Below are 22,091 nucleotides of genomic sequence, written 5' to 3'. Positions count from 1 at the left end.
CCATGTGGACATGCTTCAGTTGATTAATAAGTGCGACCTCGTGGGAGCAGAACGTGACCTGCAATATCCTTAGGTTTATTTCAGTTTTTATAATTTCAGGCCGTACATTTTATTTAAATGACATCTTTAATTTTCTTTCCAATGTTTGACATCATCACGTATGCATCACAAACAATAATAGTGAGATTCTTCTAATTGAAAATGTTCCCTTGATCAATGACGCTTGTTCAGTCTAAATTATTGAAAAGATTGTACACAACATTTGACTTACATTAAGATCATAATTTTCCGGTAGTTAAAATAAATTAGCAGCCAAACCGAGTAACACTAGCTGCTACCTGATTGTGACTTCCAAACATGAGGACAACAACGACTCCAAGCGCTTGTGGAACTGGAGGGCTTGCGTGTGTGACAATGCGTGTGCGTGTGAATGGTAAACCAGTCTGTAGCAGTAGCTGGTCTGGCTCAGGTCCGGATGTGAGAACTTATCGATGAGTTTAACACGCGCCACTGTCCCGCAGGAGGCCTCTCGGACCAGCGCGTGGAATTTCATCTCCTCCCACGCCGTCCCTGTCCAAAAGCTGACGTCAAAGCTGAAAAGCTCAGGAAACAGCGAGCATGCGATGAAAGGTGTCCCGGGCGTCGGCCGCGCCACAAACTGTTGCGAGAAGCGCGGGTCGTTTGACCAGAGCAGACGCCAGTCTGGGAGTGAGAACGTGAGCGCGGCGAGGAGGTCCAGATTTAAAGACACGGTCACGTTGAGGAGGCTGACGTCGCTGGTGTTATTTGCGATTACTTTACCGATGAGACCCATTGGCTGCGCCATGAGATGCAGACCTTCCTGCTTGGTCACCGTGGAGACGCCATAGGGTGCTAGCAGCGTTCCCAAAGTTTGCTCAAGAACTTTTACTGGCTCGTACTTTTTAGGGAGAACACCAGTCAAGAGGAGCTCGTGGAAAGCAGGAAGAGCCCACTGGTTGATCGGAACATTTCGGAACACCAGACCACTGATGCCAAACAGCAAACTTGGCACACCATTCCAGTGTCCACCATGCTCCTGGTTCATTCTTTGAACATGCTCATTTTCCATTTCTGGCTCGTCTTTCTTAGCAACAAGGGCCTCCACCAGGGGGCGCAGTGAGGGACGCAACACATAAAGAGCAGTTTCCCCCTCAAGGTCAACATCAGGAGAGCATAATGACCTTATCGCGTCCGCTTGCTTTGAGATAACACAAGGCCCTCTAACCTCACCCCCCAACTCATCTGCGGATGTGCAAGCCTCACAGTTGAGCCCTTTCTGACAGGCGTGAATCCAGTAGAACAGTGTGCGGTCGATGTCAGGGCAGCACAAATGCAACTGCTTGGCCGTGAGGAGGAGGGGAAGGGTCTCTGTCATCATGGACACCGCCCACTTTTCCTGTAGACTTGCGAGAAGAAAATCTTGCACCAATTTGACGGGATGGATCGAATCAGAGGTGAGGAAGTCCCTAAAAGAAAGCAGACAGTAAACAAATTATTATTGCAGATATTAACAGATTGTGTCTTTGTGTGATTATCTAACACTCAATTAAGTTTGATAACAAAAATTAATTAGACAAAATTCATTCTAAAAACAGGTAAAATAAAATAACTTAAATTGGGTCAAAAAAGGACCAGTCCAACATTTCGGGTTCTATAAACCAAAAAGTTGGGTCAAATTAATAACCTACAAAACAAACCCAGATTTGGGGGCGTCCCAACTTTTTATTCCTTTAAATCCAAAAATTGCATCAAATGAATTACTGTTGGTTTTTGGATAAAAAACAACAATTTGGGTCACAAATGGACTGATCCACTACTAGGGTCAAGTTGAACCAATTTTTGGGGCTATTAAATACAAACCTTCCAAAAATTGGTCATTTTATAAAAAACAAAACAAACAAACAAACAAAAAAAAAAGTCAAATTGATCTCGTTTTGTACAACACCCCCCACCCCCCCAAAAAAAGGGTCAAATTTACCCAAGTACTGTTTTGGTTTAGTTTTTTTTTCACATAGTTGTTTTTGACCCAACTATATATAGTGTCCTCATTTTGACAACCAAAAATTGAACAAAAAAACAAAACAAAACAAAAACATTTGGGACTTTTTATTTTTTATTTTTTTAAACAACATTTTTGGGGGTTTTCTGAAATATTAATTTAACCCAACTTTTTGATTAACTGATTAACCCGAGCATTTGGGTCAATCCCTTCTTGACCCACTTTCTTTTTAATTTGACCCAATTGTTTTTAAGAGTGTGTCATCAAAATCTGTTACTTTAAACGAAATCCTTCTAACATGCACACACACTCGACAGAAAATATGAGAGAGAGTGTTCATCTTATAATACCGGGACGTGTAATCACTGAGCTCTGCTGGTATGTTGAACTGGACCTTTTCTCCTTCCACAGTTTCTTCCATTTGAAAGACTTTTGGGCAGCTGAAAGGGGTGCTGCGAGTAAACACGTGCAGCAAAGCATTCTCCAAATGGAATCCTTTATCTTGACTCCTGTGGGAAAAAAAAAAAAAAAAAAAAGACCTCTGAAATTAAAAACATCCAATCCCACTTTCAATAAACAACCTCCCTGTTTAAACACTCTCCTTTATGCCTTACCTGTATCCTGTGCACTTGTAGCTCTGATATTTGTCGCTCTCGAAAGATCGGACATCACTGAGGACGAGGTGTGCCTCTGCTGCCATGGCGACCACCTGCCAGCTGTTGTGCCGCTCTCGCCTGGGCTGGTCGGCCGGCGTCCCGCCCTGTCCGTTGCACAGGGAAACGTGAACTTCCCCGTCTTTGGCTAAAACCTCAACGCAACTGGAGGAGTAATGACACAAAAGGGACATTTGGATGGAGTTGGATAAGCGTTTGAATAAATATAGAGTGGGGGTTCGCCCTTTAGCACCCTCATTTGCCACCATACTTAATGTTTTCATATCTATCTATCGATCTATCTATGGGTTGTGTGTTCAGAATTAACCATTATTTAAACTCATAGAAATGGGAGCCACCATTTAACACATTCACTGCCAGCCCAGCAAAAATGCATTATTTGACGTCTTTTTCCGTCAATGGCAGTCAATGAGTTAAGATGAGATGTAACCAAAATTGACGGATTTTTAAGCAAAATTTTCCTTAAAAAAAGAAAAAAGGAAAAAATGATGCTGCAATATAATCACAAAATATATTGGCACATTGTGTTTAACACATTCGCTGCCAGCCCAGCAAAAATGCATTATTTGACGTCTTTTTCCGTCAATGGCAGTCAATGAGTTAAAGTTCCTCTGATGAACCTCAAGTAAAGTTCAGGTGTTCTAATAGTCTTTCCTGAAAATCTTAACCAAAAATAAGCACATCTGGCTGTAAAACCTCGATCAAAATTGGTTTCCCTCGTTGGCATCCAATTTTACCTGAGAAAAAACTCTTTGAGAAGTTGCCTGTTCTTTTTCACGCCACTCTTTCTCCCGCAGTGTGGGAAGTTAAAGACCACACGGTCGAACAAATGTCCTTGCAGGGATGCACATACTCCGAGCTTTGTGCTGTCAACCTCGAAGAGCACCCTTCCACCTGGAAAAAGAAAGATATAACAAAATACAACATGCAACAAATCAGTACTGCAGTAATTTAAGAAGCCCGGCGATCCAAAATCTAAATCTAAATCCTCACCAGAGTCCTTGATAGTCTGCACGTTATTGAATGCGCCTTCCTGCCGCAGTGCTTCCTCCTGCTGCTGCAGACAAGTGGCGGTGACGCTCACCGCAGATGGTGAGCGACACAAAGCAGCCGAAAACGAGAAGTTCCCTTCTCCCACCAGCAATATTGACAGTGGGCTAGACATTTCTACTAATTAAGTGGTGGATTCCAAAGATAAATAAAGAAAAAAAAAAGACCCTACAGGTTTCTAAAAAGTATTCTCCCCTTCTTGTCGTAAAAGAAACGCGCGTGGGAGTCCGTTTTTAAACAGACTTCATTAACAGGTGTTTTGGGCGATGTTTTAGAGATTAAAACAAGTTTTCCCGTCTTGTAGCTAAAACGGTCTGACCTTCTCGTGATTTACGGTGCCGATCAGAAGGACACGAAAGCTCAAGATTAATCTCACCTACAGTACAGCCTGCGTGGGTCTACCGTGTTTCAACTATATAGTCCGACCAAACCAATATTTTAACATTATATTCCTAAATTTTAAATTAATACTAAATAAATCGTATATTTACACCATTTATTTAAAATGTTTTAGATATGATAAAATCAAATAATATTAAAAATATACATATTATTTTGAAGCTAGGTACACCTGGTGATGTCGCTCCGGTCATGTTTCCTAGGGACATGTTATGCAGTGACACACAACAGCTGGAGGATCAGTTCCTTCATTTTTTTTTTTCTCCTAGCGATACTTCATATTCACTCAACTTGGCAGTGTTTCCAATGTATCGCGCACGGTTTCTTCCAGGAATTTAAGGTATTTTAATCCGGTTTGAAGTCGTCAGCAGAAAAAAAAAACGACTTAGGCGTCCGCTTTCGCAGATGCTAAGGTCATGCAAGCTAACGGTACTGATGCACCCGAGTTTAACATCCTCTCTGAATTCTGCACATTATGTGAGGGCGTTGGCAATTAAATTGCTGCACCAGCATAAATTTGCATTTGCATTGTTATTATTTTATTTTTTTAAACTGAGCATACGGTTCTCATACTTATTTGCCCTGTTCCTCATACATCCTACATTTATCAGCCACAACATTCGGTACACTTGCACATTCAAGTTCAAGTCGTGAAAATGAATAAAATTGCATAAGAATATAAAGGGATACATTTTGATGAAGCTTATGTTTGAAGTCTGAAATTATTGCAGTGTACTTAATGTTGTGATTTTTGTAAAGTAAAACTGAGATTTAGAAGAAGAAAAAAAGTATGCTTCATTCTTTTTCAGGAAGCGTTGCAGCCCCATGGGCAGTGTTCTGGCTTTGTCTTCCGGTCCGGGCCACCAGAACTGGCCTTTTTCTACGGACCCCCCTAGTTCTCGCTGGGACGCGCATCCTGCTCACTGGTACAGCCCGCCACGCTGGGAGAGGAGGGATGGACGACTACCTAACCCAGGCAGCTTTCACTCCCTGCACAGGAGTTGCAAAGGTTTGCCTGGAATACAATTTCAACATTACCTTTTATTTTGCCCTTTTTAAACAAGACTAATAAAGTTCTTGGATCATACAAGAATTGACGTATAATGAGCTGGGTCTTTCATCCATTTCAACTTGAGCTGAAGCTAACAAATGTGGTTATCAAGGGCTACTCGGTCTTATATGACTAATTATCCTTTCTTCCTCCTAGATGTTTTTCCTCAACAGATTGAAGGTGTCAAGATGATTGTCAATAAAACTTTGAGCAGCTTCTTCAAGGTGATGCTTGTTGGATTTCATTCGAATTTTGTTCAGGTGCAGCCAGTGAGTATGAGCTAAAACGTCACGCTTGTGTTTGTCTTCAGGTCAGTCATACCCTCCACCTCAGTGCCGTCAGCCCTTCGTACTATCGATTCCATGTAGAGCACCTGCAGTCTGACGACTACAGTAAAGACAAAGTACAGTATAGCGTGAATCCCTATTGTGCTTGTCTATGCGTTGTAAAGACACACACACGCAACTTACATATTGATCCTTCCATCTACCGCTAGGATGCCCCCGCATTAATTGGCGAGATGGATTCCTCAGGCAGTCTGAACGCTCACGCTTTGCTGCATCTCACTGAGCGTGTACGAGCCAGATCGGTTTTCCAGGTATTAAAAAAAAAGAAAAACTTTTGTTCTGTCTCTTCTGTAAAGTCAAATCTACTCTGTTATAAAACACACTTTTATTGTGCTTCAGACCCAGCAGTCCCAATTTGTCACGTGGCAGTTTGAAACGGAGTACAGGGGGAGCGACTTCACTGCTGCGGTGACGGTGGCGAATCCGGACGTGCTTAGAGAGTCAGGTGAGACCAAATACTTTCACCAGCACAATTTATCTTGTCCAACAGCAGTTTTGTTAAGCATTATAGATGTGCATATAACAATGAAACAACACCAATGTATAATACATCAACCGAGTTTGATATGACGTCTGTTTGCCAGAAGTTGAGCTGCACTGTGTTTGTTTACAGGCTACATAATTGCCTTTTCATTTCATTATTAGAATACATGAGGATTAACTCTGATATCAGCACTTATGAAGAAAATATTCATCACGATAAAGTTGGTAATAATTGAAATCATGATTAGGATGCTCGTTTGTTTGTTTGTTTTTTGGTGCAAAACAAGAAAATGTTTACATGTAAAAAAAAAAAAATATTAAGACAAATACATTTATTTGAAACACTATAATTAATAGTTTCTTTTGGATCAAACATGATTTATTAAATTAGTTGTTTTCAAATATAAAAGTGCAAATATATACATAAAAACCCTCAAAAATAGAAATCTCTGTTCTTTCTTTTTTCTTTTTTTTTCTTTTTTTACGATTATGCCAATTTTGCAATTATGGACTGGAGAGTGATAACTGAAATTGTAATTGAATTTCAATTAATTGCACAGCCCTATCAGCACTTACGATCTCTGGTTAGTTGTTCTGTCAGTTTTGTTTTAGAACTAAAATGCCTTTTATTGCAAGTTTTATATCACTTTTCTTTACAACAATACCAATACACGTACTCAACTCCTGATTTTTTATTTTTTTTTTAATCTACATTATTTCTGTTTTTGTCTTTTTCTTGAGCAGTTATCCTCGTGGCTCACTTTCTGCAGAGTGTGTCATCTGGTCTGGTGTTAGGAGGCGAGCTGGTCTACCACAGAGGCAGAGCAGAAGAGGGTGGAATCCTCACATTGGCTGGACAGTATACAAGTGGGAATTCCTTGTCAATTAAGTAAACATAGCCGTAATATTGAGTCAACTTTTGGTGGATCTCACACCATTTTTTCCCCCACTATCATTTATGTCCAGGACCAAACTGGGTGGCAACACTGAATGCCGGGAAAGGAGGTGCTCATGCTAGCTACTATCATAGAGCTAACAAGCAGGTACTGGATATAATATGACATGCAAATGAATGTAAGTAGTTTTTTGTACTAATGCACTTGTGTGGTCTCACTAGATCCAAGTAGGAGTGGAATTTGAAGCCAGTACCAGGACTCAGGAGACCACAACCTCATTTGGGTATCAGATGGAGCTACCAGAGGCCAACATGGTCTTTCGAGGTCTGCGTTTTAATTGTACATGTTGTTTTGTTAATCATAAGAGCATCATTTTAAGCATAATTTAAATTCTATGTGTCGTGTGCTTGCAGGTATGATAAACAGTCGCTGCATTATTGGGGGCGTGCTGGAAAAGCGCCTGAGCCCGCTGCCTGCCACCCTGATCATGGGTGCCTTTGTAAACCATCGCGGTGACAAGCTGCAAGTCGGTCTCGGTGTCAATGTGGGACAATAGAGTGACAGCTGATATTGATAGTGACGTGTCTGGAAAAAAAAAAAAAAGGAAAACGGAAATCTGCCAACATGGCTTCTTCCTGAATCCTGACCCAATTCCTCAAGGTGAGTCAGTTCCAGGAAATACCGCAGAATTGTGGTCTCGAGTCCGAGAACAATTCCTGAAATCAGTGCATCGTCTCTTGCCATCTACCTCTGAAACGACGAGGGATTATTTATTTCTGATTTGGTTGCCGGCCTGTTAAACAGAAATTACGAGGTGGACTTTTTGAGAGGCACAACCATAAATTTGAGGGACCTACGAGTGCAGACTTTTTTTTTTCTTTTTTTTTTTAACAAAAGAATATACTGTTAAAAAAGAAAAAACTACTTTTCTGCAGTGGAACACAATCATAGTTAATTGAATTATAAACCAGTTTTCGATTGGCATTAACCAAATTAAATTTTCACATAAATGGATCTGGGGGTGATGGATGAAGTGTTTGGATTAGACAGAAGGACTCAAAAACAGTGTTTGTGTGTGTTCGGTCGAGTGTAAAAGTAAACAAAAGGTGCTGTTACATACAACCGAAGAGGACCAAGTAGTGAATTCTATGGAAGGTATGCGACTATGCGTAATACTGTTTTGTATCATACAACATGCACTATTGCACGCTCCAGTCATCAATATATTGATTGTGTTATTTATTGTGTAATTTATGTTATTTAAAAAGGTGGGATGTGGAAGTGAGAGCATTTTTGGACTTAATTTATTAAACTGTTATTTATATCATATGTCACTATTGTTGTTTTTTTCTTTTGATACATCCACTAGTGATAACATCAAAATGTAATGACATGACATGACAGGACCTGCAGCAATAATTCACCCCTCGGTATGATGTAGTGCTATTTTATGAAATTGATAACCACCGCAGTCGCCAACGCGTTCCTGCTTAAAATCACACTGTACTAATAAACTAGCCACCAGAGGGCGCTAGAACAACACAAATGGAATACAACCTGCCTTTTTAACTTGATGTGCTGCTTTTAATATCGTGACATGACGACGGACGAATAAATGACTAAATAAATAAATAAATGACTATATAAATAAGTACATGACTAAATAAATAGATAGATGACTAAATAAAAAATAAATAAATAGATAAATAAATTACTAAAAGTAAAAATAAAAACGGATTTATTGACATTATATATATATATATATATATATATATATATATATATATATATATATATATATATATATATATATATATATAATTTTTTTAATATAATTTTTCTAATTGAAATTACAGGCTTCAAAAAGGGTTGTGAGGCAAAACAACCAACATAAATATACAAATAGTCCCAAATAACATTTTAATATAAATCAATAAAAATTGAACATAATACTTTACTGTACATCCATAAATACAAATATATATATGTACACTTGCTTGTTGTTATGTTACAAAAAAATGTTAATTTGATGCTCTGTCCCTTTAAAACTTGTGTTTTCTGTCTCCATACGTGTTATTTGTCTCTGAAAAGAGACGAGAAGAATCCTTTTCCTACTTCGCCCTTCACTTTTAACGACTTGCTTCTTTGGAGTCCTCCTGTGCTTCCTCTCTCTCGTTGGACTTCTTTTAGTCGGTCCTCCTCCTTCTGCAGCACCTGCTGATTGATTACCAAGCGCATATCCTCCTGCCGGACAGGTTGAGGAAAAAAAAAAAACATCTTTAGCTGGACATTTCTCTCGCTACAGTATAATGAGATTCAATATAAATGTGTTATATGATATAGAAGGAAGATTCAGACATACCTGCCAAGCATCCAGTTCTTGGGACAGCGCCACCTTGTGTTGGATGGTGTTGAGAAGCTGATGGGTCAATAAGTCTTTCTCCTGTCGCACCATGGCCAACTCGCTCTCTAACGAACTGAACATCGGTGAGTTAATTAGCATGATATCGGAACATACCAGATTACAAGTCATTTTTGATCAATTTTGTGTAGTTTACCTGTAACTTGGTGCATCCGGACTGCTTCGAAACGGTTTGATTTCCTCCCTCAGCGAGTCCAGTTCTGCTTGTTGGGATTGCAACTGAGAAATTGCAAACGTCAATCACGTGAGATATTGTAAAACGTTCTCCGTGTAACGCATTAAAAGTGATCCTCTCATGAAAATGGCCTTTATCTAATCTACACTGGTGGTCATTTGCTTATGTGAGCTTGACAAAGAACCATTTTGTATAGATTTACATAGCCTACTGCATCACACTTTTGTATATTATACGATATCTGTAAGATAGCTCAAATAATTCCATGCTCATGTCTCCATCCATTACAGTAAATACTTTACTGCATTTCATTGGCTGGAGCCAATAAACTACAACTTCGAGTTGTGTTGGGTAAGTAGGAAATGATTCCTGCATGCAAGTTGCATAAAAGTCTTCTTTGTGAACAAATGTAGGCTATGCAGAACTCAATTCTGCTAACTTCACAAAAAAATAGCAAATTGTAAATAATTTATCAAAAAGACAGATAATATAAACATATGTTTATCCTCTGAAAAATTACTTAAAGCATCTGACTGAGTCAGTTAGAGTAGGAGTAGAAGAAGTGCTATTCTTTGTTTGTATCTACATGACTCTAGCAATATATTTCCCCCTGGTGGCCAAGGGGGGCACACAGAAAGAATCGTAGCATTAAATCAAATTAATTCTTTACATCCTATTAAATGTTTTTGTTTTTTTAAGTACAATATTATAGAGCATGGTCGTTTAGTATTTTAACCAAATTGCTTCATGTTATGTTAGGTAGTAGTTAGCAGTCAGCTAACACTTGATTCTAGCTAGGAAACATTTTGGAGAAGCTAGCTGTATGCCCTGTGCTAATAGCCAAGATGCTACTGAAAAGCTAAATGATTGAATGCTCATGACCAAAAATTGTTATCCTTCCATAATTGTGCGAATGAAATTGTGTTAAAATATATAAAACTGTTACATTTATCTTGCCTGGTCAGGAGTTCAACACCCCTACATTTTTTACCCCAAGAACCACCCTTGTTTAACACATTCACTGCCAGCCCAGCAAAAATGCATTGCATCATTTGACGTATTTTTCCGTCAAAGGCAGTGAATGAGTTAAGAGGGTTTTTTTTTGTTTTTTTCCAACCAATTAATTAATTTCTAATGTACAGCAATACAGTTCACATAGCTGACTATTATACATCTAGCGTGATATTTATTCCAAATCAATGCCTCATTTATAATTGCCGTGATTGACTGGTAGCCAGACCAGGGAGCAAGTCGACCTTGTGTTTTGTTTTGTGTGTATATAGAGGCTGGTTGTCCAAAGTTGCTACAGACCTCCTCTTTAAGTGTTGCTATCTCATCATCTCTCGCTTTCAGCGCCACAGAGTGGGCTAGGAGGGCATCTTTGGCCTGGAGAGCGGGGTCGGTGGGGATGGATATATTAGACATACATATTTCATACATGAGCCATGTTAGTGGAAGTTCAGGTATTGATTCTTTCTAAAATCAGCAAAAGCAAGGAAATAAATAGGTCATTAGCGGTTAGTACACACAAAAAGTAGCAGTGTTGCTTCTGTGTGTGTGAGTGCACTGTAAGTACCTGAGATTGCTGAATTTCACTAAGCAGTGACAAAGGTTGTGTGTGTGTCATGTCCAGGATGCTCTCTTCTCGCAGGTTCAGGGCATTTTGCTGCAGAGAGCGATTCATGGTACGCAACTCAAACACCACCCCTTGCTCCTGCTCTATCTACACAAACACACACACAGTGAGTGAGAGAGTCCCTCAAAGATCTCAAATCACGGATTTAGTGCTGTTAGTGGCTTTGTTAGTGCCGTGTTGATCGACTTCCTGTTAGCGACGTCATGATTAAAAGGCCGCCCAGTCGCAAAGCGGCTGTTTACCTCCGCCTCTTTTTCTCTCAGCTGCACCTGAAGCTCCATCACTCTGTCCCTCAAATCGTTCCGCTCAGAGCGCAGCTTGTCGCTGTCTTCCTGGGAGGCCTTCAGCTGCTCTTCCATGTGACACAGGCGCCCCTTCAAAACTCGACTCTGTTTGAAAGACCAGTACACAAAGGATTGATGTATGCATGCTAGTTTCCATTTTAAGGCATCGCTGTGGCTCAGGAGGTTATTCTTTAGTTTGTGAAAAAGGTTTCAAACGTGTCGCCATAAACATTCCAGAAAGTTAGTGAGAATTATTAAGAAACTATTCTTTTTGGTATCTGTGGAACTCACTCCTTAATAAAATTCATAATGATTCTCGAGCACCAAAACATACATTAAGAAACATGAATACAATCTTATTTGAAGATAATTTTTAAACACGAAGTCCACTCAAAAATCTTATTTACTAAAATATTTTGTATATGCTACTAGTCTAAACACGACATTCTGATTAATGCTGCACTTCCTCGAATATGAGTTAATATCCATCTCGGTGGGCGGCCATTTTGCCACTTACTGTCAACTCAAAATTACATCACATTTGCTCAGGGCTCAGCGTCACAAGAAAGGGGAGTTGTGATTGGTTGTTACTTTGAGCAACTGTGATGTCATTTTCAGTCAAAAGCAAGTGGCAAAATGGTCGCCCCCAAGGTAAACAAAAATGGATGGATTTTGCTTAATGTTTGAACATAACAGGGTTGCCTTCCAATTTAAGTACCCCTATGAGGTTTTTGTTAAGCGTCCTTTGTTCCCTTGAAAAGCCCTATACAAGTCGAAGCTATTATTACATAATTGGTAAGAATTAATTTAAAAAAAAAATGCATTTTAATCATTTATTTATTTAATTATGCAGCAAAATGTTTTTGCTACAGCTCTATGCAGTATATTATATGTAGCCAGTATAACCCTGCGCTTTATATATTTCCAATTTAAAATGTCCTTTTTGTGAGCACGAAGAAAACAATATAAACTCACTCAAACTTAAAACTGTAATTATTCCCGCTGACCTTGGACTAAGCAAAACACCTTATATAATGACTAAAACAGATTTCCGATACAATTTTGAAATGTAATTAAATTTATTTCATTTCTGCAGAATAAATGAAGCAAAATATCGCGATCTCTTCTGTTAACTCATTCACTCCCAGCACAATTTTCGCTGTTTTACTGGATTTTGACTGATTTTGTGTCCTATTGCTATCAAAACATGGAGCCTACCAAAAGAAAGATTTGAGTCTCTTCTTTCATCAGAAAAAAAGTATATTTCTATCCATTTCCGTTTTGCAGCAATTCACAATAGAATATAGCTAAGTTTCATCAATATTCACATTCCTGGTGTTGCAACATGGCCCTGGTTGGTCTCTTATACTCTGCTGCCACCTGCTGACCATTTTTGTAATAACTACCATTGCTTGAAGCATTATCTTTAGTTCAGAGGCTGCATCAAAGCCTTTTATTTGCTCTAGCATAAAAAAATATAAAAACATATAAATACCTCTTTGGGAGCATGGTAATATTTAAGATAGAACGTATTTATACGTTTTTGGGAGCAAATGAGTTAAGGTGTTGGCTTATTCCTCCTGAATCTTGTCTTTAACACATTCACTGCCAGCCCAGCAAAAATGCACCGCATCATTTGACGTCTTTTTCCGTCAAAGGCAGTGAATGAGTTAAGAACAGTTTAGATAATGCTCTTACACTTCCAGGATGATTGTGCCCCAGTGCAATAAGCAAGGCATGCTTAGTGTGTAGTTGTGAACCCTGATCTCAACCCCATCAAACACTTTCGTAATTAACTGCAGTGAATATGAACTAGGCCCTCTCTCGTTTTCTGTAGTTGTAGACAATAACATATCAACTATTGTCAATGTATAAAGGATTCTTCTTCTATGTGTAGCATGCATTGAAAGTATGCCAGGGTGATATTTGTACCTCTGCTAGTGTGTTTTCTAATTGTGTAGAGCTGATATTCCGGCTAAAAGAGGACTCGTCCATCTCCTCTCTCAGGGTACGAATCTCAGTCCTCAAAGAATGTTCCAGCGTCACAGCCTAGAAGGGTGGCAGAGGGGGAAAAGTTGACAGACGGTTCAAAGAATTCCAGACTCCCTCAACCTGTTTGTCCACATTGCTCTCATTGTGAATTTCCTGGCGCTAACTTTAGCACATGACCGCGTCATCAAAACACCCTCATCGACTTTAGAGGATTGGAACCTGCTCGTTGGGTTATTACGTCAAACGCACCTCCGATAGCTGCTCCACCAAGCGTTGGTTGTGGTTGGACAACTGGGTCAGTTGTTCGCTCTCATCCCTGCGCCGGTCGCGCCCCTCGGTGTGATGGCGCTCCAGCTCCGAACGTAAGGCGGCTAAATCTCCGTTCAGCTCGGCCTCCTTCTGTCCGGACGCTAATTCGTTCATCTCCAGCCTCCTTTGCAGGACGTGCTTCTGCTGCTGTAACGTCTGACACATTCAACACAACATTTTTGGACAGGAACGTTATTTATTTATTTATTTATTTATTTATTTATTTATTTATTTATTATTTATTATTCTTATAAAATTTTAGAAAGAATAAAACTATTAAAAATCATCTTAAATAAAGCAATTGTGTAGGTATTTGACATTTATTATACTTTTTTTTTTTTTTTTAACCTTATCTATTACTGACCTAACTTGTTCTCAGCACAAATTTGCCTATTATTTATTTATTTATTTATTTATTAACCAAAAGTGTACATTTATTTGTTATGCTAAATGTAAATAAAAGCACATGATTGTTTGTTTATTTAAATAGGAGGTTGATTGATTTCTAAGTCCTCAGACAAGCAAAATGTGCCGACCACTGACTGCGTGGGAAAAAAATAAAAATAAATTGTCAACAGAGGATGGGGGGCAAAACATCCAGCGATTACTGTAATATTTCTTTCATTACCGGGGGAAAGGCGTGCCCATGGCGGCAGATGACATGCAGTGATTCATATTTATTGCTGGGGGTGGATGAGGGGTGATACGGAAAACCCCTGTAATTCCCGATGGCTACTTTGCCCGGTAGCGGACCCAAATTTGTGTATAAAAAGGCAAATTCTTGAAAATTCCTCATTCCTCAAAATGATAAAAATACAGAACTCATCTCAACCTTGCGATTTGATAATTTCTATAATAAATTTGTTAACGCCCTCTATATAAAATGGTTAAAAAAGTTTGTGGATTCATATTTGTGGATTCATGTAGTTCGTATCACAATTGACGACAACCTGTGATTATGTGGCATGTCAGTGGAGTGTCATTAAGAGGGCGGATGGAAATTCTAATGGTTTCTTGTCATATTTCTTTTTTGTCTTTGTATTCTTATTTACAGTATTACTGATTCTAAGGTACACTTATCAAATACATTAGTTCCACTTGCACAATCGTAATTAGATCTGTATATAAAAAAAAGTGGCCTTTATTTAATGCAAAATGTCAGAGGGATTTTCAATGTTTTGATTTGCTGCACTGATCATACCAAGAATGCAAAATGCTACGGTATGCGTTTTAGGTGTGTATTAAAGTACTCCGTACACTCACCTCCACTTCCCTATCCTTCTCCTCCAGCGCAGCGGCCAGTTCCTCATTCTTCTCCAGCAGGGCCTGTCCCAGCTCGGCTGCCAGAATCAAGTCCGTCTCGATGCCGCCCCCGCTGTCGATGCCCCCGTGATCCGGCGTGGATGTGGGGAGGGCGAAGGAGAGCGAGATGGAGGAGGAAGACGAGAGCGGGAAAAAGGAGTCCTCCAGGCTGGGGGGAGGGAGGCTGCTCTTCCTGGGGCTGAACATGGTCTCGAGGTTGCAGGAGTCAGTTGGAGGATATCATCTTAAATCTGACAGGTGGGTATGTGAACCAGATGAAATTCTTCTCTGGAAACAGTTTGCAATCCAATTAATGCTTGTGTATGATTCTTCCTTGTGGTCCTGATGCTGGTTTTAGTCACCTTTTCCGCTCCTGTGTGGGACAAGGTAATGAACCCAATCCAACTGTAAATACAGGTCAGAAGAGATTATGAGGGTTCCTTTGGCTGTTTTCTAGTAATCTAATCTCACATACTCTTTTGTCTGACATCCTCTTTTGTTATGTTCTGACTGAAATGCCAGATCCACTATAGTCATTGTTTGGATCCACTCCCTGAATTCCACGTTTTCTTCCTTACACGTCACCAAAAGTCAACAAAAGTTCCACGAAGGAAACCTTTACTTAATCCATGCTTCTCTTCAGAACACCATCTTTGGTAGACTGATGACATAATATGATTATCTACAACGTTAAGTATGTGCACATGAAATCCCACTTGAGAGCTACAGGTATATTGTAAAAAAATAAAATGTAAAAGAAAAACAATAATTTTTGGCAGAAAATACTGTAAAATAACAGCAAGTTACGATCTCTTAAAAACACAAAATAAATGTTAATACAATTAATTATTATTATTCCAATGAATGTCCTAGATTCGAGGACATTACAGAAATTGTTATTACAAAAAAATAATTTCACTTAAAAAAAAAAGTTAATTCACAAAGAAATCATGGTAAAATTACAAATTTCTACAGTTAATTTTTCAGTAAATATATATATATTTTTTTCATTTTGTAAAGGTTTTTAAAGTTGAATTTTCCATTTTTTCCCCATTAAATAATAGGCAAATATTTGTGAAATTACAATACATTTATGAATGTATTAACAATCAATGTAAGTATTTCTGATGGAGTTTTTCTTTTTGTTTTTGTAAAAGAACAGAAATATTGTGTGTTTTTACAGTTACAGTGATTTCATGTTATTTTAAATTTCACATGTCAAATCAGTGTTTATTTTTGTAAATTAAATGCTAAAATTAATTAAAAAAATAAAATAAAAAGTAAAATTCTGTTACTTTACAGTTTTTTTTACAGTGTACTTTATGTATGACAATACATTTGTGAATGTATTAACAATCAATATAAGTATTTCTAATGGTATTTTTGTTGTTGTTTTTGTAAAAGAACAGAAATATTGTGTGTTTTTACAGTTACAGTAATTTCGTGTTATTTTAAATTTCACATGTCAAATCAGTGTTTATTTTTGTAAATTAAATGATAAAATTAAGAAAAATAAATAAAATAAAAGTAAAATTCTGTTACTTTACAGTTTTTTTTATTGCGTACTTTACGTATGAAGTGTTTGTAATATTTTGCCTCTCACGTGTAGCAATGTAATGCAAACAAAACAGTCAAAAGCAGCCCCCACTATAATATGATGCAGTTCAGTGATACACTGAATTAAAGCAGTAGTTCATTCAAATGTATCTTTGAAAGGGTCATAATTTTTGCGCTACGCTTAATCAGATTTTGCAGTTTGATTTTGGCCATTATAAATAAGTTACCCTATAATCTGGACAATTTGTCCTATTTCTCATCACAATCGTCCTCTAATATCTGGAGCCATAAAAGTACATAATGTCATATTTAAAGCAACATTAAAAGATTAAAATATGATGTCAGTCTCTCTTTTTTTTTTTTTTTTTTCAACATAGAAATCAGGAAAAAAAGAAAAGTCAGCCTTACCCGAAAGTCCCCACAACCTTCTCACGCCAAAGAGTAATCGTCTTCCTGTTTGGCGAGTGTGTGTTTGCACAGGAGAGGCTCAGCTGGTTCCCTTGGAAGTGCAGTATATACAGTATGTAAAAAACAGGTAGAGGCTCCACCTCCTGGGTTTGTGGGGAGCGATGCTCTGACACCTAGTGGCTGAACAGGGAAGTAAAGCACCCAGAGCTGGCCTCAAAGCAATCCTCACTCTTGTGTGAGTCCACTGGGCCAATTTGACCTGGAAAAAAACGGGAGGGCGTGTGGAGGTCAGAAAACAAGCATGAGTTTGTCAAATCTGCACGCCTGCATCCACAACACCCTCCTCCTGATCCCTCCATCCTGTTTACCTACTTGAAAGCTTTCAAAGGACTTCTGTGTAAGGTTGCGAGGAAGGGGTTGAGGTGGGGGCGGGGGAAAAATACAAATAAGTACAAATAGTAGGCACCATCACAACATCGCCCACAAAAGAAAGAAGAGTGGCTCAGTGGGTGCAGACATGCCTTGCAAATTCTTTCTGTTTCTCTCACTTTGGCTTTTGCTGCCAAACTCTGATGCAGGAAGGCAGATGCCTAAACTTTCTACTCGAAAACTCTGTGCTGACTCGGAATGTAGCTGTAAGTACGAACACCTTCGTACTAAGACTGTTAAGAGTTGTCCGTTCAGGTCTTTGTGTTATTTCTCGACAGATGCTATCCTGATCGCTCGTGCCGTGCAGGACTATGACCCCTCAGACTGCAGGTTCATCTCCATCCGACAGGGGCAGCTGGTGTACGTCTACGCCATGCTGCAGGACACTGGCAACCTCTTCTGGGCAGGCAGTGTGAGTAAAATAAAAAAGCGGCACATCAGGAATGTGGCGGGGAAACCTGCGGCTAGCGTTTACGCCACGTGAAGAAAATATGTCTTCCCTTATTTATAGCAGCAACGAGAGAAAAATAAAAATCAGGGAAGGACAGAAAATGAACAGCAGCTTTTTTGGGGGGGGATAAATTAAATACCGGTACATAAAAAAAATAATGTAATAAATAGTGTTGTTCCGATACCGATACTGGTATCGGCAGATGTGCCGATACTGCGTTAAAACAGTGGTATCGGTATCGGTGACTACTCACAAGTAACATGCCGATACCATTAATTCCAACGCTAATATAGGATTTTGGATGCAGCATCTTGTGTCTTGCTCATGCACGACATTCACTGATATGTGACATGTTCACTGCATGCCGATCTAAGATATTCTATTGGCCCTTGAATGCTCTAAACCAGGGGTGGCGAGATCCGGTCCTCGAGGGCCGCAGTCCTGCAGGTTTTGGATATTCCCCTTCTTCAACACAGCTGATTCATGATCTGCTCATCAGTAAACTCTGCAGAAGCCTGATAATGAGCCTGTTAATTTATATCAGCTGCACTTCGAATAGGGAAATCTATAAAACCTGCAGGACTCCGGCCCTCGAGGACTGCAGTTTGCCACCCCTGCTCTAAACCAATGGCAGGACAGCTTTTTCATATTGAGGAAAAAAAACCTTAAGTATCGGTATGGTATCGGCCGATACTGCAAAGCTGGGTATCGTTAACGGTATCGGGAGCCAAAAAACGGTATCGGAACAACACTAGTAATAAATTAAAAAATAACTCAATAATAATACATTTAATTAAATAAATAATAATAAAAATACTATAAAAATAAATAAATAATATAATATTCATAAATAACAACAAATAAACAATTAAAAATAATAAAATAAATAATTAAAAAAAAAATAAAGGAAAGGAAAATCTAGTTAGAAACACCTTGAGAAAAGTGAATAGAAAATTCATGAACATGAAAGGTGCAGCAACTTGAAAAAAACGACAACTTTAGAAAAGTAAAGACTTCTGTCCACATATGTTTCATAACGTGCACATAATAATAATATCCAATCCTCACCCATGACTGTTCCCATCATCTATCACATGTTGCCAGGTTCAGGATTCCTATTATGGAGGACAGGAAGCTCGGCTTGGTCACTTCCCCAGCACTGTGGTGGAGGAGGTTCAAGCTCTCCAGCCAGCCAACACCGAAGTCAAGACGACCGTGGGTGACCGCACGAAAACACAGTGTTCCAACTACACACACATAACTCCTCATTTTTGCACTTTCATTTTTCAGAAATGGGACTTTTACTGTAACTGAAAGGGGATCCAACTGAGGTGATCGAGTTCCTTTACAAGATTATACAGCAGATTCTTCATTAGGTACACCTGCAGAATCGAATGCAAAGTTATTGTTTTATTTTGCACTGTTGTAGAAACATACTGCATCATTTTTTTTTTTTTTTAAATATTATGGTTATCTTATTTAGTTAGGAGAGAGGAAATAGTTTTGAAAACATTTTTGAATATAATGCAGTGCAACTAGTCTCATACATTTGTCACTTTATGACATGTTAGGCAAATAAACACTGTCTTAGTGTATCGGGCTGATACTTAGCCTTGAGTTATTTCAAGGTATTGGTACTCACTTGTGGCCATTTTACATTACGAACTACAAACTTTTAACTACTAATTGGAAGAATAGAAAAAAAATACAATTAATTTCATGCAATTTTAAGGTAAAATGCAATAATGGGATATCTAGTTCTCGTGATCTGTCATTGTTTTTTTTTTTTGGGGGGGGGGGAAATCTTGTGTATTAAAAGTAGTAGTGGTATCGACACTTGGTATCAGTATCGGCAACTGCTCAAGGGTCGATACTGCATTGAACATTATGTTGAACTAGCATCTATGAAAATGAAAAATAAATAAATAATCATTGTTGGTTAAAATGTAATTTCTACAACAATGCATCAGTGTAGTGTTTAAGATGAGAAAAAAAAATAAAAATGACTTTGTAAAATCACGCTTAAATTCTACTGTATTGTGTACGCACTTTTTCATTAGTGACTTTTAACCTTATAGAAAGAGAATGTAAACAAAGACACACCCATGTTATTTTCTTTCCAACATTTATTCTATGTTAATACACCAGGGGGATATTGAGCATTTGCAAAAAAAAAATGATCGGGATCATCATTGATCACATTCTCACTCTCTTTTGGGATTCGCCACACGCTCACGTCATACACATACATAAATACAAATTGTAACCCTAACCCCCACCCCCCCCTCCCCCCCTGGTCCCGATTTCAACGCATACAAAATAACAGACTCGCACTCATCCAAGCACCGCTGCAATCACCTTTGGCACAGAAGCATTTTTCTCCATGTTTGAACTTTTACATTCAAGGTGGCACATTTTTTTTGGTTTGTCCATGATTTCTGATCGGAAATTGCACTCTAACCTAACTTCAAGTCAATCTGTGGTTGAAAGCACAATTGTCTTGCAGGCATATGGCAATAGTAGTAAGTTAGATACGGCTTTATTAGAAGGCTGGTTGCAGGAAATCTAGACATGGCTGACCCCACCTATACGTGCACTCAACTGCCCACAAAACAGGTTAAATACAAACACGTGCAGAATTTAGTAGTGAGGATTAGTAGTGAAACTGCGTCAGAGGTCAACCCGACTCGCTTCTACATTTTCTGCTTGGCTGTTCCATCCTCACAGGATATTGGGATGTTGCGCTCGGGGCCGGGTGAGGACCTGGGCGCGGTGATTGTCAGCACGCCGTCGAACGACAAGCTGGAGGTGATGTCGGCGCACGACACGCCGGTGGGAAGCCGGTACTTCCGCAGGAACTCCCTGGACACGTAGCCGTGGTCGTCCTACGGATTTGGGGAACAGTTACTAAAAATCGACATTGGTTGTTGAATCGTTGAGAAAGTCACCAACCTGTCTGTCTTCATGCTTGGCGTGTATCGCGATGAACTCGTCGCCCACGCTGACGCTCAGCTCGTCCGGCGAGAAATGCTTCACATCCAGATAAATCACATAGCGATCCTTTTCCACGTGCATCTGTAGGTCAGACGGCGCACCTGTGAGGAAGACGGTTGACGGACCAAGAACCTTTTCTCACTTTACCTCGCTGTGTCCGTTTTCGGGCCAGTTTAACCAGCGCACGAAACTGGGGCGCATCCAAGCAAAAGACCACGGGAAAGGCCAGATGAGAGGCCAGTCGGTGAGAGACTCGGCGAAGGACACGTCGGCGCGTCGGTACGGGAAGGCCCGGCGGTACCAGGGGTACTGAATGGGGATATCCATGATGAGTATCCGGATGAGGCGGAAGAGCGATGGATGTGTTTGAGGGTGACACTTGGTCTTAGATGGGTGCTCGCTGTGCTCTCCCGCAGCACATTTATAGCGCTTTCCCCTCCCGTCCCATCCTGTGCGACTCGGTCCACACACCCATCACACAAACACTTGCGCGGTGACCCTGCCAACAGGCTGATCTTTCTGGAACAATGATGTCAACTGTTTGTCCCACCATTGTTTCATCTCCCCAACAGTGGCTGGCCGTCTCTCCCTCCCTCTAACTTTCCCTCTCCCTCTCATCGTCTCTCTGCGGTCATGAGGTGACATTGGCTGGGAATACTGCTGATGCTGCCTATGTTCCCTACCCAGGAAATGCCCCCGTCTGGATCGCCGCACACGTGTTTGTATGAGGCCGAGCTGCCAGAGCATTAGCCCCTGCTGGCCCGCGAGTGCCAGAAGCTTTAGGACTGCGAGCAAAGTGGATGTGCGGCTTGAATGGGAAATGATGAGTTTGTACGGCGCTGCATTAGGTGGCAGCCAAAGCGTGTTATCATTTTTGCTGTGAGCTCAGATGTCAAATATGAAGTCCTCTACAAATTTGGGCCGGCGTCTCGGTGCATCAATGCAGCCTTGATCATCAGACATTTGAATTTTCGTCTTCACAATTAATCTTGTTGAGAGGAGCATCATCAGAAAATAAGCTAAGAATAGTATCGTAAATTTAAGTGCAGTTGATATATAATCTGAAATCTACAATACTGTTTGTTCCAAATGTACTCATTGATGTCAGTAAATACAATATATAAGATTTCAATACAGGGTCTTCCAAAAGTGAGACGATCAGCATTTGAAATTAAACATTGCATGCATAGTTTGTGTAAATTGTGCTTCTCA

At 39.6% G+C, this 22,091-nt stretch overlaps 5 protein-coding genes across 9 annotated transcripts; 2 read left to right on the top strand and 3 right to left on the bottom strand.

Annotated features, from left to right (window-relative positions):
- Positions 1-54: 54 nt before the first annotated feature.
- On the bottom strand, positions 55-4,185 carry fdxacb1 (ferredoxin-fold anticodon binding domain containing 1). The gene is made up of 5 exons (XM_077505074.1): positions 3,688-4,185; positions 3,432-3,588; positions 2,635-2,838; positions 2,371-2,529; positions 55-1,487 (listed from the first exon to the last, which is right to left on the bottom strand). The coding sequence occupies exons 1-5, from the start codon at positions 3,857-3,859 to the stop codon at positions 335-337; spliced, it is 1,845 nt and encodes a 614-aa protein (XP_077361200.1). The 5' UTR covers positions 3,860-4,185; the 3' UTR covers positions 55-334.
- Positions 4,186-4,339: 154 nt separating this feature from the next.
- LOC144006197 (mitochondrial import receptor subunit TOM40B) lies at positions 4,340-8,249 on the top strand. Its single transcript, XM_077504923.1, has 10 exons — positions 4,340-4,483; positions 4,953-5,152; positions 5,351-5,418; positions 5,505-5,597; positions 5,691-5,792; positions 5,881-5,986; positions 6,769-6,891; positions 6,991-7,067; positions 7,142-7,244; positions 7,334-8,249. The coding sequence occupies exons 2-10, from the start codon at positions 4,969-4,971 to the stop codon at positions 7,474-7,476; spliced, it is 999 nt and encodes a 332-aa protein (XP_077361049.1). The 5' UTR covers positions 4,340-4,483; positions 4,953-4,968; the 3' UTR covers positions 7,477-8,249.
- A 568-nt stretch (positions 8,250-8,817) lies between these two features.
- bicdl2 (BICD family like cargo adaptor 2) lies at positions 8,818-17,109 on the bottom strand. Of its 5 annotated transcripts, XM_077505633.1 has the most exons (11): positions 17,006-17,084; positions 15,403-15,445; positions 15,002-15,328; positions 13,679-13,894; positions 13,370-13,486; positions 11,396-11,542; positions 11,094-11,240; positions 10,829-10,903; positions 9,479-9,561; positions 9,283-9,397; positions 8,818-9,164 (listed from the first exon to the last, which is right to left on the bottom strand). In XM_077505633.1, the coding sequence occupies exons 3-11, from the start codon at positions 15,245-15,247 to the stop codon at positions 8,994-8,996; spliced, it is 1,317 nt and encodes a 438-aa protein (XP_077361759.1). In that variant the 5' UTR covers positions 15,248-15,328; positions 15,403-15,445; positions 17,006-17,084; the 3' UTR covers positions 8,818-8,993. The 5 variants fall into 5 exon arrangements, with proteins under 5 accessions (XP_077361759.1, XP_077361758.1, XP_077361760.1 ...); XM_077505632.1 differs by having other exon boundaries at positions 15,002-15,445; positions 17,006-17,109; XM_077505634.1 differs by having other exon boundaries at positions 15,002-15,413; positions 17,006-17,088.
- On the top strand, positions 16,531-19,881 carry mia (MIA SH3 domain containing). Its single transcript, XM_077505638.1, has 4 exons — positions 16,531-17,640; positions 17,713-17,846; positions 18,990-19,100; positions 19,176-19,881. The coding sequence occupies exons 1-4, from the start codon at positions 17,523-17,525 to the stop codon at positions 19,197-19,199; spliced, it is 387 nt and encodes a 128-aa protein (XP_077361764.1). The 5' UTR covers positions 16,531-17,522; the 3' UTR covers positions 19,200-19,881.
- Positions 19,882-19,993: 112 nt separating this feature from the next.
- On the bottom strand, positions 19,994-21,296 carry LOC144006767 (alpha-crystallin B chain-like). Its single transcript, XM_077505791.1, has 3 exons — positions 21,027-21,296; positions 20,838-20,960; positions 19,994-20,770 (listed from the first exon to the last, which is right to left on the bottom strand). Exons 1-3 carry the CDS (start codon positions 21,204-21,206, stop codon positions 20,579-20,581), a joined length of 495 nt encoding a protein of 164 aa, XP_077361917.1. The 5' UTR covers positions 21,207-21,296; the 3' UTR covers positions 19,994-20,578.
- Between the last annotated feature and the right edge of the window lie 795 nt (positions 21,297-22,091).

This window comes from Festucalex cinctus, chromosome 18 (assembly GCF_051991245.1).
Source record: "Festucalex cinctus isolate MCC-2025b chromosome 18, RoL_Fcin_1.0, whole genome shotgun sequence".
NCBI lineage: Eukaryota > Metazoa > Chordata > Actinopteri > Syngnathiformes > Syngnathidae > Festucalex > Festucalex cinctus.
Note: the sequence above shows the minus strand (reverse complement) of the source record. Positions and strands in the feature narration are given on the sequence as shown.

Excerpts from the sequence above, each read along its gene's own strand:
- LOC144006197 (XM_077504923.1), top strand. The coding sequence starts at position 4,969 with ATGGGCAGTGTTCTGGCTTTGTCTTCCGGTCCGGGCCACCAGAACTGG. Across the intron at positions 5,793-5,880 it reads GAGCCAGATCGGTTTTCCAG|ACCCAGCAGTCCCAATTTGT; the intron begins GTATTAAAAAAA and ends ATTGTGCTTCAG. Across the intron at positions 7,245-7,333 it reads GGCCAACATGGTCTTTCGAG|GTATGATAAACAGTCGCTGC; the intron begins GTCTGCGTTTTA and ends GTGTGCTTGCAG.
- fdxacb1 (XM_077505074.1), bottom strand. The coding sequence starts at position 3,859 with ATGTCTAGCCCACTGTCAATATTGCTGGTGGGAGAAGGGAACTTCTCG. Across the intron at positions 3,589-3,687 it reads GCAGACTATCAAGGACTCTG|GTGGAAGGGTGCTCTTCGAG; the intron begins GTGAGGATTTAG and ends TTCTTTTTCCAG. Across the intron at positions 2,530-2,634 it reads TACAAGTGCACAGGATACAG|GAGTCAAGATAAAGGATTCC; the intron begins GTAAGGCATAAA and ends TTTTTCCCACAG.
- bicdl2 (XM_077505632.1), bottom strand. The coding sequence starts at position 15,247 with ATGTTCAGCCCCAGGAAGAGCAGCCTCCCTCCCCCCAGCCTGGAGGAC. Across the intron at positions 13,487-13,678 it reads TGGTGGAGCAGCTATCGGAG|GCTGTGACGCTGGAACATTC; the intron begins GTGCGTTTGACG and ends CCACCCTTCTAG. Across the intron at positions 9,562-10,828 it reads TAGCAACACTTAAAGAGGAG|TTGCAATCCCAACAAGCAGA; the intron begins GTCTGTAGCAAC and ends GCAATTTCTCAG.
- LOC144006767 (XM_077505791.1), bottom strand. The coding sequence starts at position 21,206 with ATGGATATCCCCATTCAGTACCCCTGGTACCGCCGGGCCTTCCCGTAC. Across the intron at positions 20,961-21,026 it reads CCGAAAACGGACACAGCGAG|ATGCACGTGGAAAAGGATCG; the intron begins GTAAAGTGAGAA and ends TCTGACCTACAG. Across the intron at positions 20,771-20,837 it reads CCAAGCATGAAGACAGACAG|GACGACCACGGCTACGTGTC; the intron begins GTTGGTGACTTT and ends CCAAATCCGTAG.
- mia (XM_077505638.1), top strand. The coding sequence starts at position 17,523 with ATGCCTTGCAAATTCTTTCTGTTTCTCTCACTTTGGCTTTTGCTGCCA. Across the intron at positions 17,641-17,712 it reads TGCTGACTCGGAATGTAGCT|ATGCTATCCTGATCGCTCGT; the intron begins GTAAGTACGAAC and ends ATTTCTCGACAG. Across the intron at positions 19,101-19,175 it reads ACACCGAAGTCAAGACGACC|AAATGGGACTTTTACTGTAA; the intron begins GTGGGTGACCGC and ends TTCATTTTTCAG.